The 24,766-nt window shown below is 45.3% G+C and overlaps 1 protein-coding gene across 3 annotated transcripts; it reads left to right on the top strand.

The window, feature by feature from the left end:
- Positions 1 to 1,230: 1,230 nt before the first annotated feature.
- On the top strand, positions 1,231 to 12,276 carry C8H8orf33 (chromosome 8 C8orf33 homolog). 3 transcript variants are annotated; one of them, XM_066576461.1, is made up of 9 exons: positions 1,231 to 1,326; positions 1,504 to 1,555; positions 2,653 to 2,743; positions 4,692 to 4,783; positions 5,426 to 5,563; positions 7,465 to 8,099; positions 9,407 to 9,497; positions 10,115 to 10,261; positions 11,790 to 12,276. In XM_066576461.1, the coding sequence occupies exons 3-9, from the start codon at positions 2,685 to 2,687 to the stop codon at positions 12,014 to 12,016; spliced, it is 1,389 nt and encodes a 462-aa protein (XP_066432558.1). In that variant the 5' UTR covers positions 1,231 to 1,326; positions 1,504 to 1,555; positions 2,653 to 2,684; the 3' UTR covers positions 12,017 to 12,276. The 3 variants fall into 3 exon arrangements, with proteins under 3 accessions (XP_066432558.1, XP_066432560.1, XP_066432559.1); XM_066576463.1 differs by having other exon boundaries at positions 11,738 to 11,868; XM_066576462.1 differs by lacking the exon at positions 4,692 to 4,783.
- The last annotated feature ends 12,490 nt before the right edge of the window (positions 12,277 to 24,766 follow it).

The raw sequence follows: 24,766 nt of genomic DNA on the forward strand, positions 1-24,766 counted from the left end.
CGAACCACTCCTTAATGATCCGAGCCCCACAACACAGAGCGTTGTCCTGCTGAAAGATGGCACTGTGGTCGGGGGAAGATACGGGTGCAGACGGTCAGTTCACAGGTCTCTGTAGTGTTCGCTACTAAAGGATTGTATTATGATGACCAACCCCAACGGCATGCCTGCAGGATACGGACTCAGCCATCTGTATGGTGCAGTAGGATATGGGACTTGTCTTTGCAGATAACATTCTGCCACGTGTCCAAGGTCTGTTGTCATCCTTTCTGGGCCCATGCGAAGCCTTGTTGGTGATGATGTGGAGTCATCAAGGGAATCCTTGTCAGTCTTCCTCTACTGAACCGCAATCGACACAAGGTACACCGCATGGTCAGTGCGGTTATTTGTCTAACCTCCTCACTGTTGTACCGCTGGGTCAGTTGGTTACGGAGATACTAGACGTACCACCCGATGCTCACCTCTACGACCAACCACACGTGGCCTGCCTCTATGTGATGTCGGATGTCTGTCCATGGTTCAACCAGTCTTGGTACACTCTTCATACTGTAGTTTGGGAACAGCCAACAAGTGCGACTGTTTCAGAACTATTGGCACCACACCTCCGGGCATCAACAATCTGCCCGCGGTGAAAGTCACTCAAGTCACCATGTTAACCCATGACTGCCAAATGTCTTCTACTCCACAGAGGAGAGATCACATTATCTGAGAGCAGATTGTAATGAGGCCATGTTACTAGATCACAAGATGTGACACGCCAACCGTTCCTAATGCAGTGATGGTTCAGTATATATTGTATATCAGTGTGCCATATGCAATAATTTTAATATCTTTTACATCTTTCAGAATATGAATCTTTCAGAAACCTACGTCCGAAAGCGTTTTTTAACGCACTCTATCATTGTGATGGGTGATGAGTTGCGTTAAAAAGCACGAAAATGCAGTAAAATAGAGCAGACAGCGCTGGAAAATCTCCGCAAGGCCCCATTGAAATCAATAGGAGTGCTCTATCGCGATTACCATAGCAGTCAAAACACCGCGGTAAAAAGCGCATGTGTGAGAGTGCCTTTACATGTATCCCAGCATAGTGTGCCTACTATAGTAACCTGTCTGATATAAAGACAGAACAGGCTAGACACAGAGAAGCCGGCAGACTGCAGCTCCTCCAGCGCTGTAATCACTGCTCTGCTTCTCTCAGGCCGGAACTGTTGTTGTGTGCTCTGTTTCCGCACGGGGAATTACTGAGAAGACACAGCAGGGGAGTGAATTCACAGACGGACCGTTCCAACCATGCGTTGTTAGGAAGGTGCCAGTGTCCCGGGCTGTCATGTATGTATATGCTGGGGGTGTATATACTGTGTATGTATTTTTGGACTTCTGCTGCATGTGACAAGGGCACACTACAAGTCCCAGCATGCAAAGTGGGCTCCCCAACAGCCGAATAAACACTTTACTGACTGTTTTATGTGCATAATATGATGTGTGTTTTCTGACCCATTTCTTCAGCCCGGTCCTGAAGAGTCCTGGGTGAGGGACAACATCACCCAGCATGGAGGAGGTGAGTCATGGGGAAAAAAGACCACAATCTTGCCATCTGTGACATAACTTTATTATATGGGTCAGTTCCACAATACCGAATTTATATATATATATATATATATATATATATAATATATTATTTATTTATTTTTTTCTTTTTATTGCTGTGCTTCTTTAAAAAAAAAAAACCTGGAAAAATCAAATTTTCCACCATCTTCAGGTAGCCGTAACTTTTTTTTATTTTCCCACCGACATAGTTGTATGAGAGCTCGTTTTTTGAGGGACATCCTGTAGTTTCTGTTGGTACTATTTTGGAGCACATATGACTTTTTGATCGCTTTTTATAACTTTTTTTTTTTCTTGGAGACAGGGTGACCAAGGAAGAGCAATTGTGACATTGTGTATTTTTTTTTTTCTGAGCATGTTCACCGTGCAGGATGAATAATGCGTTACTTTGATGGATCGGACTTTTATGGAACGATACCAAATATGTTTTTGCCTTTTTTTCACTATGGACATGGGAAGTTTGTTTATTTATAATAAAACTTTTTTAAACTTTTTTTTTTTTCTAATCCTCATAGGGGACTTAAGTATAACGTAATACCATAGTATAGTATTGCATTATACCACCATCTTACAGGCAGTCTATCAGGACAATCTGCAACGGCAGCTCTGGGGGCTTTCAGAAGGACATTGATTGCGACTGTTGCGGACATGTCAGTTGTCAAACACAGCCAATACCTGCAGAAAAAAATGCAGAACTCTGACCAGAGCTGCCAGTAAATACAGACACCTGAACAAATGTAGACCCCACTAAATGAATGCAGACTCCAGACCAGGCCTACCGAATAGAATATAGACCCCAGACTGTCACCTGCTATGAGCCTCCTAAAGTAAAGTTATGAGAGAAGGGGCGCCGGGGGTGTCACTCTTACACCCTCCTTCCTTCCTGTTCCCCCCCGCTGTTGCTTGTTGCCTACAGCAGGTTACTTATGCACAGGCTCGTAATGACGGGACTAGTCCTGTAAGGTAATTTCCTATAATTAGTGCACATATACAATCACTTTGATTAACATGCCTTACCATTATAAAACTTTTGAAACGATCATTTTTCAGGCTCCCAAAGGGACATTTGAAGATGAGTTAGAATGGTGCATCCATCAGCTGGAAACTGGACTCCTGCGCCGCAATCCCACGCCAAGACAAGGTGTGTGCTCCGTATGTAATGTAACCCTAGACTGGATTAGAGAATTGTACCCTTCACATTCTGGAGTGGTATGAGAGAAGCTGCATTGCAAGGATGACTCTCCTCCATTGTCTTACAAGTGAAATAGCAGAATACAGACTGCTGTTTATGGTAGCCTGTATTATGTTTGTAGAACGGGCTCTCATAAAACGGCTTGCTTCTAGTGGGTTTCAGGAAATCCATAGACTGTGATTTTTTTCCCCCTCCCCCATGGCTTCCATCGTCTATTCTCTCATCACTTCTGGGAAAGGTTGTGATAAGTGTTTTATTAAGGCAGTGATCTGCAACCTGTAAGCCGGGGTTCACACGTAACGGAATTGCCATAGAATTTCCGTGCGGAATGTCCTTACGGCAATTCCGCTCGCGGCTCCTAATCGCTGGATTAGCCAGCAAAAAAGATGAGCTTTTGCAAAAATCTCATCCACACGCTGCGGCCAAGCTGCACGGAAACGGACATGTGGCGCGGAAACCAAAGACGCCGCATGTCAATTCTTTTTTTCATTTCCACAGCAACCTCTCTATGGGGAGAGATGGCCACAGCGGTAATGCAGGCAGCGAATCCGCTTCTAAACCCGTGGCTGCAGCTGTGGGTTTTGAAGCTGCGCTTATCCTGCGGAAATCTCGCGTTTTTTTTGGTGCAGTCATTCCGCGGGATTTCCGTCCCTTGTGATCCCAGCCTTACTCTCCAGCTGTTACCATACTACAACTCCCAGCATGGCCGGACAGCCCGCAGGGCGCACTGGGGGATATGTTTAACATCTGGAGTAAAACAGTTTATGGAGATCACTGTACTATGTATAGTATATGTAGTCCCCTTATATACAAGCATAAGGCTGGGTTCACACATGGCGGATTTGCCGCGGAAATTCCGGCCGGGAATTTTGCTGCGGCAATTCCGCCTGCGGCCGCTAAGCCCTGGGTTAGTCAGCCATATGGACAAGATTTGTCAAAAATCTCCTCCACACGTGACGGCCAATCCGTCGTGGCAAAGTCGGCGCTGTGACGCGGATTTCCCGGCTGCAGTATGTCAATTTTTATTTTTTTTCTGTTGCGGACGCACTCTCTGGCCGCAACAGAAAATCATGGGGCCAAGCCGCTCCAAACCCTGCAGCTAGGTGCCGTGGGGTTTGAAGCTGTGCTTTCCCGGCGGAAATCTTGCGTTTTTTTTTTCCCTGCAGCCAAACCGCAAGATTTCTGTCGGGATTCTGCACTGTGGGAACCCAGCCTAAATTTTAATTTCCGCACAGGCTTTGTGGATTTTCTATGCAGCAGGTGGATGAGATTTTGAAAATGTCATTTACTTTGCTACTACTGTAAATGCCACAGATTTGCTGTGCAGGGGCTCAACACGGAACATCCACCACGTGTGAACATGGCCTAATAGTAACAGCCATTAGATCACTGTTAGCCATGATATGTAGTCCCAGACGCTCAGAGAACATGCACCTGGCGACCTGCAGGCCCCGGTATGCAGAGGAAATCCCTGCGTCATTATAAGGATTTCATAGCAACACCTCAAATGAAGAAAGCAGCACGTCCACATTCGGGGGTTCACATCAGATATATCCCATGCTTCTGAAAACCCTGCGAATCAGCGTGCCCCTTCGTCAAAGGAATGATCGGCTGTCGCAGTAAGTAAGAGTGAAAGCAGGACTTGATGTAACAAGCGCCCCTGTACAGTACAGTGCTGTATACATGTCCTGTTACTGCTCTTTATCCGTGTGACTTGCTCCTTTGGACACCAGTTGAGGGCGGCTCCGTATTATCTTCTGGTGCACTGTGTGTACTGTACAAGACCCTGAAGAAGTTGCTGTCCTCCCATAGAAATGGGATTTATAGCTTCCAGCAGCCCCTATTTTATGTGAGGACTTGCTTTGTCTGTATGTTACCTGCTTAATTTTCTTTAAAGGCGTCTGGGGAGAAAAATACTTACCCCATCCAATTCCAGTCCAGCGGTACGGGACCTCCACTTCCAGCTCGGTTCTGACACCGGGTCACCTGGTATGGATTTTTCCTCCAACCTCTCGTTGCTGGGGATCTCATTGCAGGGGACTGGCTAACTGGCTTTTTTTCAATTACTGAGTCAGTCCCTTTCTCTGTCGCAACCAATGCTGAGCTAGAGAAGGAATGTGATAATGAATGATGATTCCCCCCTTCCTTTCTTTTTTCTTTCTTCAGGTTACGTATTTCTTATCACATATGAATGGTATTCTTGCTGGCCTCTGAGTTCCGAATCATGGAGGCAGGCCATGCTGCGCCCTCCCCGCCCGCATCATGCAGACTGACCGCTATCTCCCCTTTTGCGTATAGGGGAGAGCTGTCACTCTGGATGTTGTGGGCGGGGAGGAGGCCGGTGTGGCCCACCCTGTGACTCGGAGTCATACATCATGAAGCTGGTGACAGAATCCCCATAAGTGTTGATTCTAAATAAGTATGTCTTATTTGCTAATGATGAAATGTAGTTTAGTACATAGGCTGACACCACAGTATTTGGTAGGTTTGGACCTATAGTTAACAGGGGCGCTGTAAACCCAAAGAGTCACTTTCTACTAAGAATTGTACCTACATTTTAATATTATTAAAAAAAATCCAGACTGTGACTAGAGAGAAGCAAATAGTCTATTGACACTGTTCTTTCCGTAGTGGCAGACACTCAGCGGGTACTGGGGGTCCTCCGCTCTCAGAAAACTCCTTTTGTGAAGAAAAGGCAGGTTATGAATCAAGTATTTGGAAATTACCGTCTCAAAATGGCAGAGGAGAAACATGTGCAAGAACAAGCAGGTGAGCAGAGTCCTTATTTAAAGGGTTGACTGATTTTTCTTTTCCTCTTAGAAACAGTGCCTCTCTTGCTCATGGGCTGGTTCAGGTATTGCACTATTAACTTGATCGGGACTGAATTCGATGTGGAAAGAGCTACCATAAGTGGCCTACTCACCACTGGCTCCTAGGTCTAAGACCAGCATATTCTCACTTTGGGCTCAGATTCCAGGAATTTATCATAAAGAGGTTTAGCCACTATAATCCTTCAAGATAGATTCTAAATAGAGATGAGCGAGCCTTATGCGAGTACCTACCCGCTCGTCTCTAAAGATTCGGGTGCCGGCGGGGGAGAGCGGTGAGTTGCGGGAGTGAGCAGGGAGGAGCGGAGGGGGGAGAGTGAGAGAGAGAGAGATCTCGCCCCGGTCCCCCCGCTGCTCCCCGCCCCCTCCGGCACCCAAATCTTTAGAGACGAGCAGGCAGGTACTCGCATAAGGCACTACTTGCTCGAGTATTTTGCCTTAGCGAGTACGCTTGCTCATCTCTAATTCTAAAGCTTGTAGCATTTTTAACTCCATTCTTTGTAGGCATCAACTTTTAAAGTGCTTTTCTCAGTTTAGAAAACCCATGTTCATGTACACTATTAAGGAATTCCTGAATTAATAAATGAGGTTGATCTGTTCAGGCTCCTCATCTCTTAGCCACAGTGTCTGTCACTTTGGAGGACCTGTCCTGTCCTGCATTATATACTATCCTACTAAAAGTAATTGGACATCTGAGCAAGAATCAACAGCAGTATTTATTTCCATATGTTAATACTTTGTGGGGCTCCTTTGGCCCTAATGACATTGAATATTCTTGGTGGAATACTTTCTACTAATGTCTGATACAGTTCAGCTGGTGTTTCCCTCCATTCATCCTCAAACGTCTGGTGAGTTCTCTCAGAGAAGATGAACGCAGTTCATATTTTCTGACCTGGCCTTCTAGTTAATCCCAAAGATGTTCAGTAGGTTCAGGTCGGCACTCGATGCAGCCAATCCAACATCCTTATCCTCCAACCAACGTAAAACAGCAAGTTGTCTTGTTGGAGGTATTGCTGACCATTCCCAGAGTATTACCACATTGTCAGCAGCACATTATTGTCTAGAAGGTCAGGTTCACCTCCGTGTTCATGGTTCTTGTCACTACAACCAATGGTCCAAGACCATGCCACGTAACACATCCCCGTCCATAACGGGGCCTCCGCCGTACTTACCTGTTGACACAACACACTCAAGCAGAAAGTGTTCCCCATCATCCTCCACACCCAGGTACCTCCATCTGATGTGAAGATAGAGCAGTGTGATTCATCACTTCATAGAACGTTCTTCTATTGCTCAACTGTCCAATGACGCTACTTGCACCATTGTACACAAGTCGATGCATTGTGCTTCATGCAGGACTGCTTGTGTGCAGCGGCATAACCTGTATATCCAATAGCGTGCAGTTCTTGTCACAAACTCTGACACCTCCAAGGGTCTCATCCTATGTAGCATGGTTTGCGACACGGGGCATGCTAATAAGACACAATCTATTCTACTGATTGCGGGGCGCAAATACTTTTGGTAGGATAGTGAACAGACAAGCCATTGATTTGAGTGGACACTGTGAAATGCTTCATTTTCCCTGTGGTGGCGCTGCAGGAAAATCGTACGCCAATTTAGGTTTCCGTACAGGATCCTTGGAGTGGGACACTTTGTGATCTGCTTAAAAGACCCTTCTAATGAACAAGTAGGGATGATCATAAGCAGAAACCAATGGCAAGCAAAAAAGAAAAAAAAAGTACTTGCCCAGATCCTACTGTTAGCTTACTATTAGATTACCGTCTGCTGCTTTGTTCCTGAGTTATTACTTATTGATCACTAACTAACTTCCTTTGCTTTAAGCCAATAATCCCCCAGAACCTAGGATTCAAGAAGTCACCACTCAAGATACTCAAAGTGTTGCCTATAGAAAGAGTTCAAAGGATGTACAAAGTGGCACTGGGCACTCGGTCACACACTCCAGCAATGATTTCACCTTCAACTTCTTCCCCGATCAAGAATATCTGAATCCAGAGGTTTTACCTGAAGATGGAACGGAAGACCTTGCCAAAGAAGGGACATGTACTGACCTACCAGCTAACCAACAGGAGGGTGCTCTATGTTTAGATGGCGGATCAGTGTTTACCTTCAACTTCCAGATTACAGAAGTAGCGGGCAGCACTTCACAGAGCTCTGCAGCTCCGCAGTCCACACCGAATGCCTTAGATGAAAATTTTGACACTAGCCGTATGGCTCCAGTAGTTGCACCGGAGAGCTTGTCCCAAGACTCCTCTAACTTAGACAATGCAACCAATACCTCAGGGGTGACAACTACTCAGGCCAAAACAGCTGAGGCTGCAGTAAAAAGTACAGCAGACTCCTCAAAGAAGAAGAAGAAAAAGTCTAAGTCTAAGAACGTGGTTGCTCAGACACAGAGCAAAGTGGAGCAATGTAGAGGAAACGTTAATCCAGTTCCACCTCTAACTGAAGAACCTAAGGTAGGAACACAGGGGCATCAGGGAAGGGGGTACTTAGGTTGGTTGCTCTAGGACCACCATTAGTGAGCAGGCTTGCCAAGCTTGGGTGCTATCGGCACATCTCGTGCAGAAAGTATAGTCACAGCCCCAAACCATGGTAGCCCTACGTACTAATACATAGTTTGGGTCAAAATCTGTGGTTAAACCTAGAAGGTTCTGTGCATATGGCTGTAATCATAGTTCTTTGAGGAAGCCACATATTTGGTGTCAAGGGCAGAATCTGTTCCTGGCACTAAGTATACGATGCCTGCAGTGAACCATGGTTTACTAATCCACGACAACCCCTTAGGGCGCCTGCACACGAGCGGAAATTCCGCCCTGGAGCGGGAAAGGGTTAAAGGCCACTCGGACTAAAACCTGTTTTTCCATCCCTGCCCTCTCACCTGATTGTCTTTCACACACTGGAGGTCTCCTATGCATATTGTAGTCACTTCCCTGCAGTGCATTATCCTGTCTCATGCTTATCAGGCATCCTCTTCATGTTCAGATTTTTGCTGCCCTTTCTCATCAATCCATGATCCATCAGCACAGCATTATATGAGCAGCTAGAGAGTGTATCATCTGTGCTGCAGGCAAAATAATGCCATTACATGCGGTCTTCACCTCAAATAAGCTACAGACCATAAATATACAGTCAGTTACGAGCTGTGATCTCCTCGATTATAACTGTGTGGCAGGAGCTGTGTGATCATCATTAGTAACTGTGAGGCTGGGTTCTTACAGGGCGGATTGGCGGAAATCTCGCGGTTTGGCCTCAGTGAAGAACTTCAAGATTTCCGCCGCACGAACCGCCACTGCAAAACCCGCGGCAGCTTTGAAGCGGCTCGGCCGCAGCGGAAAAAAAAAAATGAACATGCTGCTACCGGCAAATCTGCGCCTCAGCAGCGGCTTCTGCCAGCTTAGCCACAGCGGATTTGCCGTCCCGTGTGGACGAGATTTCTGAGAAATCTCGTCCACATGGCTGGCTAATCCCGGAATTAACGGCCGCATGCGGATTTGCCGCAGCGAAATTCCGCACAGAATTTCCGCGGCAAATTCGCCCCGTGTGAACCAAGCCTAATAGTTACTAGAAACTGAACACATAAACCTAAGTAAATCTGAGCTGGTAAGAACTGAGATCACATGACCATCTGGGGAGAAAGAGGCCAAGAGTTTCAGATAGAAAGGTATGACTAACGAAGGTATCTGGATAGCTACTGTGTGTAATGACTAGACAAAAAAAATGTAATCTGAGCAGCCCTTTTAATGTTGTAATGCTTGTTCCCCAGTCGGGAGCTGATGAACTGCGGATGGAACTGGATTGGTGTGTGGAGCAGCTTGAAAAAGGACTACAGCGTCAGAAAACTACTTCCAAACAGGGTGAGAATAGTTGTTTCCTAAATCACGTGGTTTGATAGCTTATAGTGATACGATGTTGTAGCATTGTAATGAAAACGGACCGCTAACTGCAATTGCTTTGATTTATTAGGGAATAGCATTACTGTATAAGCGATTACCTGTTGTGCTGTACATGTATTAAAGAGATTGTGTCAGGATTAAAAGTTATCCCCTATTCACAGGAACAGGGCTAATTATCAGATCAATGTGGATCCAACCACCGGGACCCCCACTGATTCCAAGAACAGGGGTCTCTAGGGTCCTAGCATGAATGGAGCAGCGGTTGAATGTGCGCACTGCCACTCCATTCATTTCAGTCAGAGATAGAGTTCAAGCTTTCTGGCTCATAGTGTGGGGGGCTTGTCTTTAGGATACTGGCTCTTTAGTGGGGTGAAAACTGTCTGTGATATGTAGATGGTTCTTCATACCATGGATGTCCTCTTCATGTCCTGAAGTACTATCTTGTATCCCACCCTGTGCATTTACAATCTATATAGTTATGAAGGTATATGCTTGTTGTTTATGTATGTCTCGCTATTATGGTATGTATCGGTAATAACCTCTATGGTTATGTATATATCTGTCTATTCCATGAGTAGTGGAGGAAGCATTGCGTGCCATTAAGACTCTGCGGAGCGAGAAAGTACCATTAGTAAAGAAACGGCAAGTCATGCGAGTTACGTTTGGTGATTACCGTCACAAGATGGAAGAAGAGAGGATAAAACAGCTGAGACAGATGCAGGCTGGTGAGTAATAGAAATAGATGGAGTCTAATATGGTTGAGCACTTTACAACCATACAAATTAAATAATTCTGTCTGCTTGCTGTCACCACTAGAGGGAGCTCACTGGATACAACTTCTATTGAATTCAGTAATAAATTTAAATCGTATGTAGAGAGTTGCTAAGCTCCCCCTAGGGGTAGCTGCATGGATGTAGAATTTTATAATTTAAAGGGAGTCTCACAATTTTTACACTTATTAAACCCTTTATATAATTTAATATTAGGTGATAAAATGTACATTTACATAATTAGTTTACTAACCATGCAGGTCTGAGCAAACCTCTAAAATCAGAGTGTTCCTGCGCCCCATGCAAATGATGAGTGATCTTGTCCGGTGGACATGCCGGATCATTACCAGCGGGTTGGCTTGAGTGTCTTGGGAGGCCTGCGTGCATTCTCAAATATTACTCCACTCTGTGAATGTCGCCACAAACATGACTGATGCATGCATTGTTGATTTCATGAAGCTGCCCAGCTTCATGAAATGAACTTCGCATGTGCCGATTATATTGTTCACTGCACATGCTCGAAATGTAGACCATGGCGGTGATGACATGAAAACGTCTTAGTAGCAGAGTGGGGCGGTATTTGGGGAGGCACGTAGGCCTCCTGAGACGGTCAGGCCAAGCCCACCCATTGTTTGCATGCGGTGCAGGAACACTAAGTCCTCATGTCCACGGGCAAAAGAAGAATTAAAATCCGCAGCGGATTTTAACTCTTCTCCTGCCCGCGGATCCGCATCCCATAGGGATGCATTGACTACCCGCGGGTAGATAAATACCCGCGGATGGTCAATAAAAGTGATTTTAAAAAAATGGAGCATGAAAAAATCTGGACCATGCTCCATTTTCGTGCGGGTCTCCCGCGGGGACGGCTCCCGCGGGCTTCTATTGAAGCCTATGGAAGCCGTCCGGATCCGAGGGAGACCAAAATCGGAATTTACTCACCTGCTCCGGATCTTCCCTTCGTCGTGGCTTCATCTTCTCTCCGTCGCGGCCGGATCTTCTTTCTTCGGGCCGGCGCATGCGCGGTGCACGTAACCGACGTGCCCTGCACATTCGCCGGGCCAAAAAAAGAAGATCCGGCCGCGTCGGAGAAAAGATGAAGCCGCGGCGAAGGGAAGATCCGGAGCGGACGAGAGGTGAGTTAATTCTTATTTTTATGCCTCATGTCCGCGGGGCAGGAGGGACCCGCTGCAGATTCTCCATGTAGAATCCGTAGCGGGCCTGATTTTCCCCATGTACATGAGGCATGCTCAGACTTGCATGGTTGGCAAACTAATTCTGTAAATGCAAAATTTGGAGCATTTTATAAGTTTAAAAAAAATACCAAAAATCCCTCATCAATCCCTATAAACATTCACTTTGTCTAGGTGTTTACCCAAATATCATGTAGCCTGATCTGATCAGGTGTAACATAAGGAATCCTTTAAATTTCAGTCCCTGTGATCAGTATGTGGTGACTTCAGCAGTATTACTACTATCCCCACAGCGGCCAAATCGGCAAAGATGACTGAAGTGACGCTGACAGCGAGACAGAACAGCAGTAAGGTTTTCCGGAAGAAGAATCCCAAATCTTCAGGGAGTGCTGCACCTAGCACTGCTGCTCCTGCGGACACCCAGGGAACCTCTGATCAGACAACAGCACCGTCCTCATCCACTCAGCAAAAATTCACCTTCAGACCTTCCCAGGAGGCCTTCTGCTTTAACTTCTTCTAACAGTGAGGGGGGCGCTACATGGCAGCCATTTTTTTGTGGACAATTCAGTTATATTCCCTGGAGGGAAAATGTGCCTTTTCATTTGTAGGAGTAGACCACTCATCGCTGAACAATAAGCCAATGAATGACAAATTAGCATCTTTTGTTTAGTATATTGTATAAATGGTTTAGTTAAAGACCCTTTTAGTTTTTAGCCCTAAATTGGAAAATATTATTTTCTTGATACAGTGCTTGTACATTCTGAATAAAGCTGTAAAAAAAGCGCCTCCCACAGTGCTTGTGTGCGTCCAACGGGGTTAGGCTCTGTTCAGACTGGCGTCATGGTTTGTGTTTCATGCTACAGTATTCCGATCGTCAAAGCAACTGAAATCTAACATAGAAATGATTATGAGGGAGATGATAATTGCTTTTATTTGCGCAGCACTTTACATCACTTGATATTGGGGCTCACAATTCAACTATCTATATTTGTTTGGAGTGTGGAAAGAAACCCATGCAACCACAGGGAGAACATACAAACTTCATGCAGATGTTGTCCTTAGTGGGATTTGAACCCAGGACCTCAGCGCTGCAAGGCAATGTATCAAAAGAGGTTTTTTTTTTTAACATAACAACCAATCAGATTCCACTTCTCATTTTTGGAGTCTGCTTGGGAAATAATAGCGGCACCCTGATTCATTGCTATGAGCAACTACTCCTCTTTTCCTTTGCAGCAGTTTTAATATATATATCTCCCCTCCATGTGTGAAAGTATGATTAAAGGGTTATTGCCATCCTCCCGGACCTGTACCTATCTTGAGTTGGGACGCCTACCGGCTCTGTCCACCCTGAATGTGGTGGCCTGTGAGTGGTTAGGAGAACAGAGCCAGCCAAGCACGCTGCACTACAGTGTTTCTTTAACTTCCATAGTAGTCAATGCAAGTTACACAAATGCCATAGCAGAGCGAGCTACTCTGTTTCCATAACTCGGGCACTGTGAGAACAGCGTAGCTTGCTGTGCTCCACTGTTTGCACAACTCCCATTGACTTTTATGAGAATTCAGTGTTCAGTTAGCCTCAGTCCTTGTGTGGTGCAGAGAGTGCTAAGGCAGCAGTATGCAGTCCTAAGCTCTCGCTCACTACCTGAAGGTTGCGAGTTCAATCCCTGCATGGTTCAGGTAGCCGGCTCAAGGTTGACTCAGCTTTCCATCCTTCCGAGGTCGGTAAAATGCATACCCAGCTTGCATGGGGATGTAATAAATTACCTGAAAGCGTTTTGGAAGAAGTCCCTTCCCCTAGCCAAGCTCGGCTATTTCCATCAGCCATGCCACCTTGTAATCGCCAGTGTTCCCATCTCAGCCATATTTGGCCAAATGGGGAACACCCCTTGAAAGCATTTTATGCTGGGAGGTGTAGTTTAGCAGGATGGATATCATTGCCTTAGTTATTTCTCAGGTCCAGGCTGCTGAGAGTTGTAGTTATAGGGTGGGTGATCATACCTGGTTCTGTCTGCATATACTGTATACTACATCCTACCATACAATACTGCAAATAATGATTTTGGTGTTTATTTTCTGAAACAAACATTATATCACACTTTTCTAGAACTTTTCATTTGTCCCATAACTAGAATTCCTTATGGCTGTTAGTACATGATAGTTGTAGTTTCATAACACTGGTAACATTTGTTACATGAGATATCATATAAGCGTGTGAAACAAGACAAGGTCTTCTTAATGGCTGACCCTCATGTAAGGAGGTGTAGGGTATTAACTCACCCCACCAATCCCAGCCCCTGGGTACTACAAGCCCTGCCCTATGTGCAGTAAAATAGCCACACGCTGCAGCAGACGGCCAGTCTGTGAAGAGGGGGTTAACAGGAAAGGTATATTTTATATGAAACGGAATAAGAAGGTGACAACCACAAGGGGAGATTGATCATTATTGGACAAAGGAAACCAGACGACAACGAATACATCCCTTCTTCTGAGGTCTGCCCTCTACTTACCTCTTACATTGGTTTTTTTGGATTCTACAAAATTTTTATTTTTTTTATACAAGTGCTTGGAGCCATTTTTGTGACGTCCGTAAAAGGTGACGTTGTCCCTTCATTGTATCGATACATGGAATAATTTTCTTTATTTTTCCATCTTTTAAGAAAATTTCTGAACTTTTATCAGCATTATTCCTGTATTTTCTTGTTGCTATAAAGGAGGCTGCTCAAGTCCATATCCAAGTTCTTCAGCTGGAACCAAGTCGATAAGGAGGAAATGGATGAAGTATGGATCTTGTCTTTGTGCCTCACCTTATTCGGCTTTTTCATTTTTGTTTTGTCCATAAAATCCAAAGAGGAGCCAAAGCCTGAAAGTATTAGCAAGTCATCTACGGTCTCCGCTCCAGCCTATTCTAGTTCAGGTGGCAAGAACCTGGAGGTCAGCGAAGATGAGGTAGCGAGGATGATGGAAAGGCTAAATCTACTGTTAGGTGAACCAGAGCCGAAGAAAAAAGAAGTCTATCAAGAAAGGAAAAAAGTTGTTCCCGAGAAGGTAGAAGAGACTCCCCATCGTAGAGCAGACACAGAGAGCACTAATGAAACCCAAGAGCCAGTGGGCAAGGTGCCAGGGCATACACAGCCTGCCTATCAACCAAGTCATCAGAGGGTTCAGGTATGGGACAAGGCAAGAAGGATCAGCCCAGTCAGCAATGCCACTGAAAGCTAGAACAGAATTAGCAGCTTATGAATTATACGTGGATATAAATACCACTTGAGGTACCAGATCAGAGTCCAAATCTGGAAATTTGATTTCAATTTACGTAGTTCCCCTTCATTTAAAGGGGTTTGCCAGTGTTATGTACTTGGAGCTTAATCACTGTATTATGAAAAGTTATGCAACATTCTAATATACTTTGTGTGTCCGTTTCTCACAGCTTTCACAATCTCTGCTTCCCATCAGTGACAGCTGAAAACATATCTTGATGTAGTCCAGCTCACACAGCTGGGTTGTTAGAAGAGAGACCAGTGATATGAGCCTGCGTCTGTATTATGGGATGATGGGTATTCGGCTCCGGAGTGTTTCAGTTCACTGAGAACCAGCCGAGAACCTGAAACTAGTGAAGAATTGATACGTGCTGGAATGTATTAGCGTAATTATGGTGCAAATACATTAAAAATATAAATAGGACATTCTGGTTGAAAACCATATTTGTGAAGCACCTATTTCACTTTTTTTTCAACACATTCAGATGTATTCACTTTTTTTTTAATTAGAAAAGTGGTGTAAAACAATGCCAAGTCCAACCTGTGGTTGTTTAAGCCCATGCATAGGCTTTACCAGGGCTTACATTCCTGTAATAATGGTTCAGTTTGCACAAAAGTGATACAAAAAGTCATGGAGGAGGGGGATGCAGCTGCAGATTCTCTGTCTGTGAGACTGTATGCTGTGAGAGGGGACATTTGATTAGCTCAGAGTGCTGGCATCACACCAGAAAGAGATTATCCACTTAGCACGACAGAGAAAATAGGAGAAGATATGTATTTCATTTTTCTCATTGAGTTTTTTGGAGACACAGTCATTCATGTGTGGTCAATAGAGATGAGCGAACGTACTCGGTAAGGGCGATTTCGCAATCGAGCACCGCGATTTTCGAGTACTTCACTACTCGGGTGAAAAGTACTCGGGTGCGCTGTGGGTGAGCGGGGGGTTGCAGCGGGGAGTGGGGGGGGGGGGGAGGGAGAGAGAGAGGGCTCCCCCCTGTTCCCCGCTGCTACCCCCCACTCCCCTCTGCAACCCCCCACCCCACAGCGCACCCGAGTACTTTTCACCCGAGTAGTGAAGTACTCGAAAATCGCGGTGCTCGATTGCGAAACCGCCCTTACCGAGTACGTTCACTCATCTCTAGTGGTCAACCCTCCATTAAATGAGTTGTGCCATGATTTCAAGTTATTCCCTATCCACAGAATGGAGGATAACTTGCAGATTAGTGGGAGTCCACCTGTTGGGACCCCACACTAATCCAGAGACTGGGGTGCCAGGGTACCCCAATCTATGGACTGCAGCAGTTGCATGCACGCTGCCACTTCAATGGCATCACCACAAATACCCAATTTTGAGCACTCGGTTACCTTTGGTGATCCCATCGAAGTTAATGGAGCGCGGCACACAAGTGCAACTGCTGCTGCCCACGCTTTAGGATGCGCCGGAGTTCCTTTCTCAGGATTGGCAGTGTCCCAGCAGTCAGACCACCACCAATTTGCAAGTTATAACTTTATACCATAGCACAACCCCTTTAAATTTGGAATTGAACCAAGTTTGCTTTGGACATTACTTCAATGCCATCACCGCAGATAGCCGAGTGCTCGAAATTGTCTAACTTTAGCGATCCCATTGAAGTTAATGAAGATCATGTGATGAGGTTCCTTTCTCAGGATTGGTAGGGTTCCAGCAGTCTGATCTTCACAATTTATAACCCCTTTTAAAATTGGAATTGAACCAAGTTTGTTTGGACATCAGTGGGGGTGACTTGATTCTGTCATGATATTGACATGTATGACTGACGTATGTAAAAGAGATTAAAAGGACACCAAAGATCCATGTGTCAGGACTTTGCCCTTTCCTGCGCTAGACATAACAGTGTATCAGCTTTGCTTTGAGTGTTCCTTTAAAGGGGATATCCAAGTACTTAGGGCTTCTTCAGACATGAGTATGTGCAAATACGCTCCCCGAAGCACAACGTATTCGGACAGTGAACAAGATTAATTTGGGCATATATCAATGTATAATACTTGACCTTTCTGCATGTGTGAACACCACCCGCCCGGATTTAAAGGGATATTTAGCATAATGAAGGGGAAGGGACTTGTTATTTATATAGTGCCAACTTATTCTGCAGCGCTTTCAGGTAATTTGTTTATTACTCCCCAGCAAGCCAACCTAGGACGGATGGAAGGCTGAGTCACCTTGAGCCGGCTACATGAACATGCAGGAATTGAACTCGTAACCTTCAGGTCGTGAGCGAGAGCTTAGGACTGCATTTTGCTGTCTTAACACTCTGCACCACATAAGGCCCATAATGAGGTTCAGATGTATATTTTACGTGTGCAAATACATCTATCTGAAGAATCCCTTAACTGAACTAGTCCTTCCATCTTACTAGAATCGGTAATGTCATTGTAGGGTGCTGATTTCTCAGCTCTTTTCTCTGTCTCTGAATCAGCCATGACGGAGAAGGGGGCAGGCTTAGTTATTGAAATGAGTTGAAAAAATACCCCTTTGTAATGATCTCACCGTTGCTAGTAAAATGGAAGGAGCTCCATAGCGAGTGACACCGAATCGGAAGTGGTCTGGAAGATGAAGCTTGGCTGAGATCAGTATTTCTATCTCTGGATATCCCCTTTAAATCAGAAAGGAAACATGAGATACACAGAGATGAATTCTATTACAACAGAAGGAGATGTGAGAGGAGGGAGTAGTGTTTATTGCGCAAGGCCTCCTGTAATAATAAGTGGAGGAAATGCACAAGTGCCTGATTCATGATATTCTGTCTGAGGAAGCAGTATGCTTGCTCAATATACAGGATGATCAAAAATGAGGGCCATCAGGAATATCTGATGCAATTAGGAAACTTTGTAGAACACTTAAATGGGTGGAGTAAAACTTTTTGGCACTATGGTGTTGCCTGGCAGCCATCTTGGATAAAGCCCAAGAAACTTCAATTTTAAAGTGTCATGGGAGACCTGATGTAAGGGTAGAATTTCATCAGAAATTGATAGGTGTAGTCATTTTTTAAATACCTGCAACCATTTTCAAATTATGGATGATGTGATGTTGAGTATTAATAAAGTTATGTTGAATTATGTGTTATGAAAAACACGAATCTCTTCAGGTACCAGAAGATGCCATTAATCGAGGACAGAACTGAAATCATCCTGGTGGTCGGTAATAGAAGTTCACGTGACGTGGCCGAGGCTTTTAATCAAGAACACCAAGAGGGACCCCCTGTTTGTGCGCGAACAGTTTGGAAACTAATTCAGAAGTTCAGGGAAAGTGGTAAAGTGCTGGACACTACGAGTTTCTTTGAACTTCTGAATCAGTTTCCTGACTCTTTGTGCACTCACTGGCCGTCTTTTTAGTGTTCTTGATTAAAAGCCTTAGGCTGCCTGTCTACGGGCGTCGCGTTTTAACGCAAGCGGATTTCCGCCGTCGGAGAACACAGATTTTCCGCGATGAATCCACCATTATGATAGGTTCATCGCAGCATGCCGTGATTTTCATACGCGAGCGGAAAATCGTGGCGGATTTCCGCTCGTGTACATCAGGCTGCTCTTTCCAGAGTTATCCTATGAAAACTGTTTGATGCATTACCCGCGTGTGGATTATCGCCACAGATAACGCAATCAAGAATCGCCCGTGGACAGGAGGCCTTAGCTACCTCACGTGAACTTCTATTATTGACCATCAGGATGATCTCAATTCTGTTCTGTATTGGTAATGGCATCTCCTGGTACCTGAAAAAACACGCGATTAGTATTTTCCATACCACATAATTCAACAACTTTATTAATACTCAATATGACATCATCCATAACGCAAAACATTGTTTCAGGTATTGAAAAAATATCTGTATCTATCAATTCCTAATGAAATTCTACCCTAAAATCACATATCCCATGACTCCCTTTTCATTGAAGGTTCTTGGGTTGAATCCAAAATGGCTACCACCAAGATGGCCAACAGGCACCACAATGCCAAAAGTCTTCTTCAAGCTTCATTACTTCTTTTAGTTCAGAAGATATTCCGGGAGGCAGAGGCATAACTTGAAGCTCCTGGGCCCCAATGCAAAACCTGTAACAGGGCCCCCAACTATAATGCTTTATTCATAGTACTGGGCTCCCTATATGGAGAAGAGAGATCTTATGGGCCCCTAAGGCTCCTGGGCCCGGGTGCAACCGCATCCCCTGCATCCTCTACAGGCACGCCCCTGCCGGTAGGCCCTGATGTTTGGTGCACCTTGTATAGTAAGTGGCATAACTCTGAAAGTATGTTTAGTTTTTCATGGATTGAATGGGATGTCTAAGAACATTTTGTTGGCCAGCAGTCAAAGGAGGGGCTCAAATACATGTATATTGGAGCTGCATACATCCTATGTAATAAAGGCCTTTGCAGAAGTATATAGAAGCCGTTTATTTCAATGCCATATTCCATCCAATGCTGTATGGAGCTGCTATGTAGTGCCAAGACTCCATACTGTAGAGCCCTAGGGACTCTGTGTTGCTCTATAGGCTTTATGAGCTTCAAACTGTACTTTGATATTATACTGTAATATTGCATACTAAACTCTTCATTGGATTTTGATACAACGCCTCTATAGTTTAGAAAAAAAAAACGGTAATTTTGTTATCTGGCACCAAATTCTCCACTTCCCCCACAAAAAATCCAAACTAACTTGTGAGAATTCTAGCCAGTCTAGTTTAGTACTTTCTTAAGTCTGTGCGCACACATGGTACAATATTCAATTTATTACATGGTATTACATGACTAATCTCTTGTTTCATGTTGTAATATTTGCAGTATGTAGTATCAGCATCTGCTGCAACTTTGATTGCCAGTATTTGTCAGTCATGACTGTATCCCGGAGGGTAGTGAAATGATACTTCAGCCCTATCTGGATGTCATGGTGTTAGTATTTTTCCAGTGCAGCTGTCCCTGTTGCTGACCTACAAAGATGATGTATCTTGTGCTCTTCTAGGATGTATGTTCTTATAGTATACTTCTGTTTTGGAGGTATTCAGTTATAGCATTATCTGCAATTCCGTAATATTCTTCTAGCAGGAGGAACTACAGCTATAACATAGGACACACAATGCCATAAGGCCAAATGCAGACGGCCGGGTCGGATTCTGACTGCGAGATTCTCGCAGCGGGATGCAACCCGTGCCCCTGCAGTGACCCGTGGCTTACCTGTCCGGCGTCTTCGCTCTGCGCTGTGGATGTGCCGGGTGGCGCACAGCTGCACATATGCAGTGCAGAGCTAGCAAGTCAGCCTTACCTGATTGCCTGTCACACTCTGGAGGTTTCCTCTGTGTAGTGCACCAACTTCCATGCAGTGCAGCCCCCTGTCTGATGCTTATCAGGCACCATCTTGAACAGTGTTTCTCAACTTCAGTACTCAAGGACCACCAACAGGTCATGTTTCCAGGATTTCCTCAGTATTGCACAGGTGGTGTAATTATCATCATTGCCTCAGACATTACCACAGGTGTTTGTACTATAGATTATCCTGAAAACATGACCTGTTGGGGGTCCCTGAGGACTGGAGTTGAGAAACACTGACCTTGAGAGTGAGTTTTTTTTTAACTTTTACTTTCAATCAATCAATCCCATGATGTATCAGCACAGCATTAGCTGAGGTTATACCATTTTTGCCTGCAGTGGGAACAGTTTGATTATCATTACTTTCTATGTTCACATAAATAAACTACAGAGCATAAATATAAAATCAGAAGAATGAGCTGTGATCTCCTATATTATAACTGTGTGACAGGAGCTATGTGATCATCATCAGTAACTGCGATAGGAATGCCTGTATGCCTCTCTACGCAGGCCCTGTGGTAGATCCATGTAACATACAGCTCCTATATCAAACCTATGTGCCTTAGAAAACAAACACATGGACTATGTTAATCCTCTAGTCATGTCTTACTCTACTAAGAAGAGAGTAACTTTTAAATACATACATTGTAGCAATAGTAAAAATTTGTTGCAAAAGTGTAGAAATCCTTTCATCCTAGACCGCACAGGACCCTCCATCATCCATTTTTCCCGATGGCCTTCAGTGATTCTATGCCATTGAGAATAGTGGAGAGTTGGCCATGCATGCGTGTGACTCTCTCCTGTGACACATTAAAGGAGTTACTGTCACAGCTGTTTCTATAACCTCCATGGACATCAATAGGGATGGCCATGCATGTATGCAACCATTTCTAATGTGGCTGCAATGCAGGGGTAAGTTGGCTCCAGGTCCCATTGGTAAGATGGGGGCCACTATCCCTAAATGGGCTTTCCTATGACTTAAAAATGCTTCATACCACTCTGTCCTTCCTGGTTGCTGCTGACCAGAATGTGACTGCTGCTAATCACTGACTATAGAAGGACACTGCTGTGGCCAGGGATTGGCTGCAGCAGTCACATGTTCTGATTAGGAGTAACCAGGAAGGACAGAGTGGTTGGGATGCAATTTTAAGTTGTAGGAAAAGCCCTTTAATGCAGTCTTGACTTGGACATGTTCCGCACAATCTTATTTTTGCTGCTAAATGGCTTAAGGCCCATTCAGACTCAATGATTCTCGCTCAAAATTCGCTCAAAGCCGTCTTTTGAGCGAGAACTGTTGGATCTAAATGCACGGACATTGTGTAGTTTTTGTGCACGAGTCGTTCCTCGCTCAATTCTAGTCTTCTTGAATTGAGCGATGAACTCTTATCAGCGGTGCAGGCTGTTATTATAGTCGGCAGCTCTGATAAGATTCTTACAGCCCGTTTCCCTCTGGTAGTTTACAGCGGGATGCGAGCAGTTAGCACAGAGAAAAATACAGCTGTTTGCTTATGCAGAACAGCTGTATTGTTCTCCAAGAGATAGTGGCTGTGTCCCGCTCCGCCTGCATAGGTCTTAAGTAACTACTTAACTACCATAGACTATGCAAAGATGATTGCTTAAAACTGTCACTCAAGCTATCGTTTGAGCGACTTTTGAGCGATCATCTGTCAGTGTAAATGGGGCCTTATAGTTTGATCCATTGTAGACATTATACACAAATTATATATAAATCTTTTATTAGGCTAAGTGTTGTTGATTGCTAATTTACTTTACACATGTAGCAGGTTCACTGCCAATGATAACTCCATAAACACCTGTGTCTGTTCCAAACATCAATCCATCCATCCGATCTATTTGCCTGCCTGCCTATCTAATCTATCTTGTGGTTATTCCATATGGGCCTATGTTGAATGTGGTGACTTAATTTGCTAACATTTTCCAATTTCCAGGAGCACAATTTGCATATGCAAATGTTTATAATGCCGTTTAATATTCCCCCGGTTTCGAAGGCCCAAAACAATCCTTCAGTGCCTACTATGCTCTATAATACTTTAGCATTCTGCTTTATATTACAAAATATGTCAGAAATGTAAAATCAATGAAACGTTTTCAGCAAATTTAGAGAAGGCGGCATTATCACTGTGTGGGGACAGAGAAGGCGGTATTACCACTGTGCGGGGCAAAGAAGGCGGTATTATCACTGTGCGGGGACAGAGAAGGCGGCATTATCACTGTGCGGGGACAAAGAAGGCGGTATTATCACTGTGCAGGGACAAAGAAGGCGATGTTATCACTGTGCGGGGACAAAGAAGGCGGTATTATCACTGTGCAAGGACAAAGAAGGCGGTATTATCACTGTGCGGGGATAAAGAAGGCGGCATTATCACTGTGCGGGGACAGAGAAGGCGGCATTATCACAGTGCGGGGACAGAGAAGGCGGTATTATCACTGTGCGGGGACAAAGAAGGCAGTATTATCACAGTGCGGGGACAAAGAAGGCGGTATTATCACTGTGCGGGGACAAAGAAGGCGGTATTATCACTGTGCGGGGACAAAGAAGGCGGCATTATCACTGTGCGGGGACAGAGAAAGCGGCATTATCACTGTGCGGGGACAGAGAAGGCGGCATTATCACTGTGTGGGGACAGAGAAGGCGGCATTATCACTGTGCGGGGACAGAGAAAGCGGCATTATCACTGTGCGGGGACAGAGAAGGCGGCATTATCACTGTGTGGGGACAGAGAAGGCGGCATTATCACTGTGTGGGGACAGAGAAGGCGGCATTATCACTGTGTTGGGACAGTGAAGGCGGCATTATCACTGTGTGGGGACAGAGAAGGCGGCATTATCACTGTGTTAGGACAGTGAGGGCGGCATTATCACTGTGTGTGGACAGAGAAGGCGGCATTATCACTGTGTGGGGACAGAGAAGGCGGCATTATCACTGTGTGGGGACAGAGAAGGTGGCATCATCACTGTGTGGGGACAGAGAAGGTGGCATCATCACTGTGTGGGGACAGAGAAGGTGGCATCACTGTGTAGGGGCAGAGAAGGTAGCATTATCACTGTGTGGGGACAAAGGGCGGCATTGTCACTGTGTGGTGACAGAAAAGGTGATATTATCACTGTGTGGGGACAGAGAAGAAGACATTATCACTGTGTGGGGTCAGAGAAGGTGATATTATCTCTGTGTGGGGACAGAGAAGGCGGCATTATCACTGTGTGGGGACAGACATGGCAACATTCTTACTGCATGCATTTTTCAAAATCAAATTGCAAAATGCATGGTTATCTGATTAGTTGCTGTGGCCACTGCTTTTCACTGCATTTGTTTTGGTCTACAGTCACCTGTGTGACTTCACATATCTTTCCTAAAAGTTGCATGACATCACACCTCATGTTCAGTGTATGTAAAAGAGGTTTAGAATTCCCTATATTGTCTATGTATGCAGGAAGCCTTGTGAGAAGTTAGGCCTCCAACACACATAGGCAGGCCCCCTGTATACGGGCCGAAATTTCGCGCTGGGATTTCCCGCAGAATTTCCGCCCGTGTCCGCTGCCATAGGATTGCATTAGATAACGCAATCCTAGGCAGATGGACGCAATTTGTCCGCGTGAAATCACATGCAGAAAACAAATCGGGTCATATTCTATTTCTGTGCGGGTCTCGCAGAGGCCCGCACAGAAATGTCAGTGCTGACGGGCTGGCTCCACTCTGCGCATGCGCCAGCTGGCCTGCAGCTGGCACACAGTGCAGAGAGCAGACGCCGGGAGCGGGTAAGCCGCAGGCCTCTGCAGGGGCATGGGACCGCATCCTGCTGTGAGAATTCTCGCAGCGGGATCCGGCCCGGCCATCTGCAGGCGGCCTTACTGTGTCCTGACACTTGTGCTGTCCTATATCCGGGCGGCCCGCACATTGACATGCATTTGCATGTACTAATTCTGATCCCGACAAGAATAGACTGTGATGAGTTTTTTTCATGCAGACTTTTGTTCCTTGTTGAAAAAATGTCAGTGTCCATAATAGGTCGGTGTGCTGTCCAGGCAATAACACAGACAGCACATAGAGCCAAATATGCTATTGTGCCAGAGCCCTTAGGCTTCATTTACACAGGCGTGACGATTTTCGGCTGGCCGTGTCACAGCCACAGCACAGCTGAAGATCTCGTGAACGATATACAGCGGTGACTAAGTCATGGCTGCCACTCCCGTTTATGCGCCCGTTCATACGGCCTAGTGCGGCAAGTATATGGGCACCTGGAATACCGTTGGGCGGGGGGAGACAGTTTAGCTCTGTTAAACTGCCTCCCCCTCTTTGGCTGTCGGTAAGAGGAGGGCCGGGCGGGAGGTAGTCTGCTAAACTCCTGCCCCCTCTCCACCCCTTCTCAGCTGGCAGCAATAGGAGGGGGAGGGATGAGGCGGGAGCTTAGCAGACACGCTTCTAATAGGAGTCTATGGGAGCTGTCACTGTATTCTGGCTTGAAGATAGTTCCAGAACTATCTTTTCCGGCTGGCGTAAAAGCGCCCATCCGGAATGCGCACCGCATGCGCTACTTTGGCCAGCCAGGTTCTTTAACACAGCGGAAAATCGCCCATCTGAACACATACATTGGTTATCCATCAGATGAGCTGCGTATATTGGCCGTCTGTGAAAACGCGGCCGACATACGCTCTTGTGAAT

This window comes from Eleutherodactylus coqui, chromosome 8 (assembly GCF_035609145.1).
Source record: "Eleutherodactylus coqui strain aEleCoq1 chromosome 8, aEleCoq1.hap1, whole genome shotgun sequence".
In the NCBI taxonomy this organism is placed as follows: domain Eukaryota; kingdom Metazoa; phylum Chordata; class Amphibia; order Anura; family Eleutherodactylidae; genus Eleutherodactylus; species Eleutherodactylus coqui.

Coding starts and splice junctions, on each gene's coding strand:
- C8H8orf33 (XM_066576461.1), top strand. CDS start 2,685: ATGGTGCATCCATCAGCTGGAAACTGGACTCCTGCGCCGCAATCCCAC. Junction 4,784..5,425: donor TTCTGACACCGGGTCACCTG/GTATGGATTTTT, acceptor TTCTTTCCGTAG/TGGCAGACACTCAGCGGGTA. Junction 9,498..10,114: donor GAAAACTACTTCCAAACAGG/GTGAGAATAGTT, acceptor TTCCATGAGTAG/TGGAGGAAGCATTGCGTGCC.